At 46.5% G+C, this 10,084-nt stretch overlaps 1 protein-coding gene across 1 annotated transcript; it reads right to left on the bottom strand.

Moving 5' to 3' along the window:
* Window positions 1–4,015: 4,015 nt before the first annotated feature.
* LOC123427479 (ORM1-like protein 2) lies at window positions 4,016–9,564 on the bottom strand. The gene is made up of 3 exons (XM_045111536.1): window positions 9,134–9,564; window positions 7,392–7,540; window positions 4,016–4,434 (listed from the first exon to the last, which is right to left on the bottom strand). The coding sequence occupies exons 1-3, from the start codon at window positions 9,317–9,319 to the stop codon at window positions 4,296–4,298; spliced, it is 474 nt and encodes a 157-aa protein (XP_044967471.1). The 5' UTR covers window positions 9,320–9,564; the 3' UTR covers window positions 4,016–4,295.
* Window positions 9,565–10,084: the final 520 nt, after the last annotated feature.

The raw sequence follows: 10,084 nt of genomic DNA, 5'->3' as shown, positions 1-10,084 counted from the left end.
CGTTCAGTGCTAGATCGGGACGGATCGTGGGACGACGGTGATTTGAATCACGAAGGTGTTCCACTACATCAACCGTGTTTCTTAACGCTTCCCGCTTAGCGACCTACAAGGGTATGTGGATCCGATCTCCCTCTCGTAGATGAACTGAGAGGGAAAGCTTGCAACTAAATTTAGAACACAAAAGGAGGGCCAACACTAGTTCATGATTACAAAATTAGTCTACATAACTTCATAACACAAAAGGAGTGCATAACACCATAGATGTTTCGGCTTGAATACATAAAAAGCTAACAAGGCAAATAGAATGACGCCTAAAGAGGATGGAAGTCCCTCTCCTTCTCTAGTACAACGAAGCGGCAGAGGTAGGCTGACACCGCCCGCAGCTCCCGCTCCCAATCAGCCGAAGCCAGCTCGTTGAAGACGGCGTCCAATGGCAGAAGTGGATTACGGTGACGCGGCCCGGAGAGGATTCGCCCCGCAGCGGCGACGGCAGCACGCATCCCCTCCATGTGCATCAACACACGAACCTTCAAGCCAATATGGTTTAGCTCGTCGGCCATGTAGGTGAAAAAAGAGATCAGGTCCGGAAGCTGCAGCTCGTTGAAGTCAACGGGGTGGTTGTTAGGTGTTAGCCCCAAGGTCGGAAAGGTGGCGCCAACACAACGGTACACATCGCACAACCACAAAACTTGTGAGGCAACTTCGTCCAACAAGCGATTCAGGTGATCCTAGACCTTCTCCTTCTCGGGTCGCTCGCTCTCTACCTGGCTAAGCAGCAGAGACATCTGGTTGCCTAGCGCATACGCCGCCTTATCGAAGAACGACTTCGCGGCCTCAAGGGAATTGGTATTCGACTCAAGCAGCTTCCGAAGCACCGCCAACTCTATCTGGTGATGGAGGACCTCGCCATCTTGGCATGGAGCTCAGCATCCTTCGTCAGGAGGAGCTCCTCTGTCAGGCATTGTGTATGCTTCGCCAGGAACTCCGCATCCTTCGCCAGGTGCTCGCCCATGGAATGGGGGAAACCAAGCATGCAATGTGGGGGTGGGGTGGAGGCGGCGTGGGATACCGGATGGGAGGGGATGAATGGGGTGGGGTGGTGTGGGTGGAGGGAAGAGCGACGGGTTTTCCTTTTTCTCTTTCATGCAGTTGTAGCAACAAACAACCACGCGCGTCTCCCCTGGCTTTATAAACGCCTAATGACTAACCGATTCTTCGTCTGACATAGTGGGAAGGGGAGTGAGGGAGAGCGGATTTTAATGACGGAATCATCAGACGGTGCTTGGGGGGGGGGTGCAGTCAAGGATTTGTTTGTCGCGCGAGTCACACCAACTTAATACCCACCTTCAAGTTCCTCTGGTTGAAGACAAATTTAGCCGTCCACAGCGACAAACAACAAGGCGACACATCTAGGTGGTACGCCTTATGATCTCGCGTCTTCAGCTACGCTATGCATATGCCAAATGAGCACGTACGGCAAAAACTCATGTAAACACGCCGTAATAAATGGTGTTACAACTAAACACCTGAAAACGCTAAACAATATGGCGTGTTAATCTCGCTACGTCGACCGGGGCGTGTTTGGTATCTGCCACACTGACGTTGATCGTCATTGACGGTCAAAGACGCTAAGATGGAAGGCGTGCATACGTGTACTTTGCATGTTGGACTGTCACGCGCGGTAGACGGGGTCGGGCGACGAAATAAGATTTTTGAGGTGTTAGTGCCCAACATAAAATCCTTCAGGAATCATTTAGTAAAAATAATATGAGAGGGGGAGACCTGTCAGTGTAGCTGCCTCGCTGTGGATAATTACCATGGAGTACGTGCCCATGCATGTGCGACCCAGCCACACATTACATCTGCGCCGTCCTTTTTACACATGACAAGTGGCTGTCAATGGCATGTCGACGGGTGACGACTCAGCACATGTACCTGTATGCGTTGCGTGCGTGCCCAAAGAATCGTACGTAGTACTGGTACCATAGAAGACGAGGTACGAGACTGCTCTCGTTGTGTGCATCAGGCAGGGCATGCATGGGCTCCTGCTGCCGTGCCTTTTCTCTTCCTTCCATCCTTCCATTGGCTTGCTAGCGACTAGCGCACAGGACAGGACGAAACGCTGCTGCAGGCGCGGTAGCCTTTGTGAATCGAGGAGGGCATTCACGCCTCGGTGGGCAGGCAGGAGTTCTGGGCAGCTAGAGCTAGGCGCCAGCCACGGTTTCTCCCGGCAGGGAAAGGCCGGCGCCGGCCAGCATTTGTCGCCATCCGGACCGGATGTGTTTGGCGACATGCTCCAGCCGGAACGAACTCCGCTGAATTTGCATCGGTGCCACACGAGTAATTCCTATTGGTGTGTCATCCACTCAGCCATTGGCTTAGGCTCTTTTTTTTTTCTTTTTTTTTAAGGATGCCATAGGCTTAGTCTGGGACGTAGGGGTTGCAGCGGTCAAAGTATTTGATTTTCGATTGAGTATGAAACAAGAGAATGTTCCCGATAAATCCATCAATAACGGACGGTTATGATTTGATGGTGCCGATGGATGATATCGCCGCCCATCATTGCCCTTGCCCGTGAGCCGTGAACGATAACGAACTGTGTGCGTGCGGTCCTGAACTGGAACGCCCAAGGTCCACTGGCGTTCCGCCTGGCCGCTACTTGCGCCCGCTAGCTAGGTGAGGATAGCTATGCCTGACGCTGTCGGCGACACTGATGGTTGTTAAGCCGATCGATCGATCGCGCGCGATTTCAACCCGAATCTCGATCGACCTCCTGCGCGCGTATCTGCCCATGGATTATGCGCATGTCACCGCCCGACCGGGATCCCTGCCCAAATGCTGCTGCCGTCCCATTCACCTTTGTCGGCAGTGCCGCGCGCAGTGGGTCGATGCTGCACGCACTCGCTGCCACGGGGAGCATGCGTCACGCTAAATTCCTCTAGACCAGATGCATGGTCAGCTCGGCCGTTGATTCTCACGCTGAAGGCGCACAGCAAATGCCGTCTCTCATAACGGAATAACAGAAAGAGTGCAGATTTTCGCCGAAAGGCGGTTAGGTTGGACGGTTGGGGCGTTGATGGTACGCCCCGAATGGAATAAAGGGTTTATGGGGTTTTGCATGCTGAAACAGTAAACCCATGGTCCGCTTGAACTGTGGGTTATTGGTAATGGATGGGGGGGGGGGGGGGGGGGGGGGGTAGGCACTGTTCTTGACTGGGGTAGGGAGTCCTCGCGTCGGCACTTTCCTTCGTCGCGAAGCAAGCCAGCTCGCCGGTCCGGGCGAGCGATGCTGATGGTTGCAGCAGTTGATGTGGACTGCATCTGTCGCAAACATTCGCACTGAAATGAAGGATGAGGCCCAAAAAGGAAAACAGGTGAAGGGTATTTGATAATTCATTCGACATCCCTCCACAACCCCACGGCAAATCATCAAACACCCAATCGAATCAAGTGTGGCGAATCATCAGGTTCCCCGGTCGAAAACGGGCTGTTCGACGGCTTCCCTTCTTTTAACACTTGCATTGGAGTATTACTTTCGTGGAACAAGTCACCTGCGGTGGCACCCTGACAGTGTGTATGCTACACAAGTGATGACACTGCAAAGAGTTAAAATATATATGCGATATTAACGTGATTAAAAAACTGAGACCATCAGGCATATATCATGTCTTTTTTTCAACAAACGTTATAAGACCAAATTAGATGTCAGCTCCTTACTCTGCTGTATCTGAAGGGTCCTTGAATGCCCAGAGAAGGTTACAGATAGAACAAAACAGAGTAAGACACACTTCATGGAATGAACCAAATCAGGCGTCCAACTATCTACTCATCTAGGAGTAGATGATTGCACCTCTGTGGGTCTCTCATTGCACAGAACACTACCAATCAAAAATATCTACTAGGTTTGCACACTACTTGGTGACACGCGGACAAGCACCGACCACCGATGCACAAGCAACTCCTTTAATCTTACCTCAAATTGTGGGGATTAAAAAAAAAGAGCTTCAGGCACAGATAAACTATACATGTATCAATTGGCAAATACTTGCAACAAAACATATAGCAGCATAAAGAGTCTACAGAACAGAACGTGTGTGTCGGCAAAGTTGCAAAAACAGCGTCAATTTCCAGGCCTTTTAGCGTTTCTCTGTACAATGATAACATGTCGTCTACTAACAGCTCTCAGACACTACACACAGGTACTCTGACGAGTGAATTCAGAACTAGGTGCAACACATCCAGCCATTCAGATGAAACAATGATATTGAGTGCTGTCTACCCTGGGATGCTGCCGCTTAGTTACCGGCATTGATTCCAAAAATCCGGACCTTGTGCATGTTCGGTAGTTTCGCAACAACAAGTACAATGACTGCAATGGTGTTCAAAAAGAGCATAGGATGTTGATAGTCTGTGGTGTGCGAAGCTATCAAGTACCTGCACAGGAACAGAGACATCCCCGTAAGTCATGATGACCACTCAGATCTATAAAGGACAATTGAAGGAAATCATGAATATACGAGGGAATAATGTGTTTACATTCATACAAGGGCATAGTAGGATCGGGACCTGGTAGTTGTGAAAATAGCACAGTTGAACTACATAAAATTCACTCTTTATTATAATTTTGCACGGCAAAAACTATATTTTGAAGAAAAACAAACGCTTCTCTAGTAAACTAGTAGTATCTTTTATAAGGAAAACACAGTCATACTGTTACCAAATATAAGAAGAATTAGAAGCATGCCGAACAACACGAGAGATTCTTTGGCCACAAACTATCAGCTAAATGTATTAAGATTAATTATTTATTTGCATTTCATGGATAAAAGCGAGGATTTGATGTCGTTGAGTCGAGTTGTCAAGCTCAGGGCACTATGTTTGCCATGGCAACAATTAGGCGTTGGGCAAAAATGATAAAAAACACTATATGGCAGGAAAATATGAAGTTGCAACCCAATATGGCAGCAAATTCCAACCTTATGTGACAATTAGGCCCAACAGGTATTCCTGGGCTGGCCCATTAGGACCAACAGCCTGGACTATATGACCCAGCAGTAACCCTACCAGCTCTATAGCTTACAGGCTCTCTCTCTCTCTCTTCCAACCCAGCTCCCTTGTACGGCGCCGCCTAGGTCTAGCTTAATTTCTCCATCTATGCTCCTACTGCACCGTCCTTATCACCTTCTCTTTCCCAACAACCAACCCTGCACCTACCGCCGCTCCCAGCAGCCCCCATGGCCATTGAGCTTCAGCAAACTCCAGCAGTTGCCCAGCTCCGCATCTCCTCTGTCCGTGAGCAAATTGGTCACACCAGCGGCAGCCCCGCTCCAGTGGACTCTTGCTGGCTCCACATCAGAAGTTTCCTCACATTCTAGTGCAAAAACCAATGTTCAAAATATCTGTAACTGGTACCGTGTCAGTCGGGTGCTGAGTAGGGATAAATAGGCGAATTTTCCAGCTATCAGGCCAATAAATCAGTTAATCGGCTATTCGGTGACCCAACGAATAGCGATTAACTGACCAAGATGCCGATTAAATGGCTAATATTTGGAACAATGGCCAAAACTCAAGCTTATCCCGCTGATTCCCCCTTGGCCGAGCAACACAGCTAGCCGCGGCGACCCCAGGCGGCATGGTGTCACCATTAATTTCTGAGCTCTTGCCTAAATGAGAAATTCTGGGCATTGCTCCCAATCGTCCGCCTCAGAGGACCCACGTGATGTAGCGACGTTTAGGCGATGACTTATTTCCTTGGACAAAATGGGGCAATTATGTAATACTAAATTTCCGCATAGGCACATACTTCCTCCGTTCCTAAATATAAGTTTTTTAAGAGATTTCACTAGGAGTCTACATACGGAGCAAAATGAATGAATCTACACTCTAAAATATGTCTATATACATCCGTATGTAGTCTACTAGTGGAATCTCTAGAAAGACTTATATTTAGGAACGGAGGGAGTAGTAAATAATAATAATGCCATGTCGAGAGAATACACATTTCTTCAAGAACAGATACAAATCAGCAGGCCTGTTCTGAACACAAGAGAAGCATGTTGATCAACTTGGTGCAGACCGTCAAAATTTATCAATTTTTGATCTAGTGGATATCAGGTTTATATCGGCCTGTCCTTAACATACCAATATGGCCGATACTGTGGCCTATATGACCGTAATATGGGTCGATACTTCCATATCGACAAGCAACCCAAACCACAATATTGACTGATACTGCAGCCGCTACAAACAATGTGTAGAATTCCAGCTAGGTAAAAGGTTTCTTTCTGTGAGGAGCTAAGTAAGAAAGTTTTATCACAGAAACTAGAGAATCTGGAAATATCAATCTGTATTTAGTCGTCCTACAATAATAACATGCAGCACGCAGAATTGCTAAAGTCGCAACAAAAAATCAAATCAAATCTCATGAAGTGTCTCATATAATGGAAATGAAGATTTATTGTGCATGTTATCGCAAATCCAATGCCCATGGACTAAATGAGAAACAGATTTTGCAAAAGGACAAAAATGAGGTTCTATCCTGACATTCAGGTGTGGCCATTAAAGCAAAACATATTTGTATATGCCAAACAATCACCATTTAATTTTATAAAAAAAGACACAGCATACAGGGTTTTGATTTGTCCATGTGTGTGTGTGTGACTGATCTTTCCACTCATAAAAGAAACTAAAATTGTAATTCAATTAAACAGAGTAACCATGTGCCTGACTATGTTCTCAGAAGGCAGGTCAACAATTCTAGTGAATTACAGGCCGCAAAAATAATATAATCAGTTGCGATCACTTTTGATTTTGCTTGCTCGCACACCAACCACAAACATGATCACAGCCAAGTATTTAACCAGTTTGCCGCCAAGTTTACTGACCACTAACCGGACGTGAATGATCAATTATTAAAAACACTTATGCGTGAAGATCACAAGAAATTAAAGATATAACGCACAATCACTAAAGTACAAGGGATAGCCCATATAAAAGTAGCATATGAGATCCTTGATGTCGAATTTCCTGAACATTTAAGAACTTACATAGATTAATTAATTATAGTTCCTTGGTTAATCTGATGTTGGTTGCACAAAATTAATTATATTCATACGTCAGAGCAATTGAGCAATGCCCCAATCCTTACAAAAGTATAATAGCATAAATGTGCTAGTTAGATCTAGATGTTACTAACAAGTGATCTTTGTATAATTAATGAATAAGTGTAGTGTTTGCTAACTAGACAGAATCTGCGATTGTGCATACATCCTGCCATGCTGTTTCTTGCCTAATAAGCCCCCAAAAGCAGTACCAAAGTTGTACTAAAGCTGGGACAAGTAATATGGTTCAGAGGAGGTGCTATAAAAAAATTGAAACAGAATAACACTTACAGGACTACAGGAACGACAACAAGAAATTTTCTGTTGCGAGTAAGCTGCTTGCCGTTGTCCATTTGCTCCCACCAAGTCAATCTGTTGTACATACCCTGGTCATCGGCAAATGGGGTTCCCTTCTTCCAGTGGAAGAAGTGGTATGTAATCTGAAATGAAGGTTAAATTAGGAAAGCAATGACGATAGAAAAATAATTTCTAGATAGTATGTACTCCCTCCTTTCCGGTTTATAGGGCTCATCTCAAAATTTCCAGATTTTCATTATATTAGGCTCATTTTGAGTCTGATTGAGTTAAAGTGCTTTGAGTCCCACGCCATATTTAATACATAGAGTTTAGAGAAAGGAGATGAGTGGCTATGCATACATCGTTTTCTACATCCACTATCCAGGTCCAATGAGAAGGAGGATGCTACATTTATTGCCTTGAAAATTGAATATGTGAGAAATATTTAATTGGGTAGTTAAAACTAGTGTCATCCACTCACAATTCACCTTGGTTGATGAGATTTCAGATTTGAGCCCTATAAACCGGAAAGGAGGGAGTATCACACTACAATCTTATGAGAAAAATAGCAATAGTTTTTTACTTCCAGAATTGACGGTTGGGGAAAATAGAAGTGCGGTATTCACTGCCAGAAAATTTTCATGGATTTTGCCACTACGTTGTTATATTAGAAGTAGCAAAAGAATGATTAAATGCAAGTTGTTTATTTGGCTATTATGAAACATTAACATCAGAACTAGAATACACTTCATGTGAAGGTTAATCTCCATGCCAATTGCATACCCTGGGTTGAACCTATTCTCTAACACAACTCATCACCTCTGTTTTTTTGCTGGGTCACTATCTGTGCTGTCTTTGCTCCTACTCCACAATGACCAAGGAAATGCTTCAGCTATAGATACTGACTTATAGGGTGTATTGAGGACAATATGAGCATGGAAAAGTGGCAAAGTGTGGTTAATTCACCCTAGTAAGTAGTCGGTACTATCCAAGAATACATGAGTAATTCCTATATAGTAAATAGACTTAGTATAAGGAGCACTGCATAATTATACAATATCTGCGCTAAAAAACAGTGCATGACTATATGAACTCTAAGCTTAAAAGTCTTTGGAAGTGCATGTTAGCAGAAAGAATGATAACACCCGCTCGATCCTTTATAACTACACACAGTGCCCTCTGCTATTTATCTACAATACAACCAACAGGGGCACAACTATGATTTGGTGTTTCAACACTTTGAGGCCAGAACATGCAAAGCATAACAACAAAATGACGTTAAGCTGAAACCTGGATGCATAGAGGATTAGAAGTCCTAAAACACCGTGATGCATGGGCTGAAATGCAGGCTGCCGTCAAGGTTTGGAATTCGATTCACCTCAAACTACAGATAGTGCTTGCTGGTACGCGAATGATGAGTGGATGAGTAGGGGGGACGCATCCAGTGGGGTAGGAAAGGCAAGCCAATACTAGCAGCAGCATTTAGTTGGCAGGATTTGGGCGAATGCGTCATAGCAATTTGTAGCTGGGGGAGGAGATGGGTAGGCAGATGCGGAACGATCTGCCCCAATCCCTGACCTCACGAAGCAAGCAATCGAGGTAAACTAAGTCGAACCGCAAGCCCTCAGATCCAGGGGGCCAAGCAAGCAGCCAATCCTCATCGCAATCCTAATCCAGGAGAGAGAGAGAGAGCCGATGGTGTGCAAGGGAGGGAGGGAGGGGGGAGAGGCGGGTACCGCGAAGTGGCCGAGGTTGACGAGGGTCCAGGCCATGCCGGGGGTGCAGCCGAAGATGGAGAGGATGAGGAGCCAGGAGACGAAGAGGATGAAGATGTAGGTGGTCCAGACCCCCGGGTACATGAACCACTCGGTGTTCTTGTTCAGATCCGGCGGCGGCACCGCCTGCACGTACAGCTTCGCCATCGATCCCCTCGCCTCGCCCTGCCCGCGCGCGCGTGCTGTGGGGCGGTGGCTCCGTCCGTCCGGCTCGGCGTCGCGGGAGCTGTGGCCTGTGCGCTGCTGCGGGCTGAGAGGCCGGAATCGATTGCTGCTATATGGGAGGGGCCTGGTCTGGTCTGGTCTGGTTTGTTGCCGGGCAAGGTAGGGTAGGGTAGGGCAAGTCAGCGCGGAGGAGGAGGAAGGTTCAAAGATGGGGGACGGAAGAGTATTTCCTGCGCTGCGACAGGAGGAGGAGAGGGTGGGCGACCGACGGGGACGAAGCGACGCCGACCGTAGGATGCAGATGCACCGCGCGGCCGCGATCGCGACGGGCGGGCCGCGCTTGGGCCTGGCCTTGTCATTCTGATCTGAGTATATTTTCTCTCTCTCTTTTTTGGTATAATATTCTCTCCTCCTTCCTCCTTTCTTTGGTTTGTTTGTTTTATTTATTATTTATTATTATTACACGGCCGTAAAGCGAGATGTTGTCGCTGAATTTGTTTTTCCTTTGCAAGGAATGTTCTGGTCGGATTATGTTCGGCTGTTGGTTGGGATGTTCTTGCTGGATTTGTGACGGGTTAGTTGCGCTAACTTGTACTAAGACGTTCTAGATTCTCACTCCGGTTTATTGGATATGTAAACTAGTGTGTCGTTTTCGGTGCTCGGTGATGTTCATCCTATCATGCCCCCTCCAAGAATATCTAGTTCTGATGGGTGGAACGATTCTGCCTTTTTTCTTAATAATCAAAA

Source organism: Hordeum vulgare, chromosome 2H (genome assembly GCF_904849725.1).
Source record: "Hordeum vulgare subsp. vulgare chromosome 2H, MorexV3_pseudomolecules_assembly, whole genome shotgun sequence".
Lineage (NCBI taxonomy): Eukaryota > Viridiplantae > Streptophyta > Magnoliopsida > Poales > Poaceae > Hordeum > Hordeum vulgare.
This window is presented reverse-complemented; position numbering and strand designations above follow the sequence as displayed.

Excerpts from the sequence above, each read along its gene's own strand:
- LOC123427479 (XM_045111536.1), bottom strand. The coding sequence starts at position 9,319 with ATGGCGAAGCTGTACGTGCAGGCGGTGCCGCCGCCGGATCTGAACAAG. Across the intron at positions 7,541-9,133 it reads TCAACCTCGGCCACTTCGCG|ATTACATACCACTTCTTCCA; the intron begins GTACCCGCCTCT and ends CCTTCATTTCAG. Across the intron at positions 4,435-7,391 it reads GTTGTCGTTCCTGTAGTCCT|GTACTTGATAGCTTCGCACA; the intron begins GTAAGTGTTATT and ends GTTCCTGTGCAG.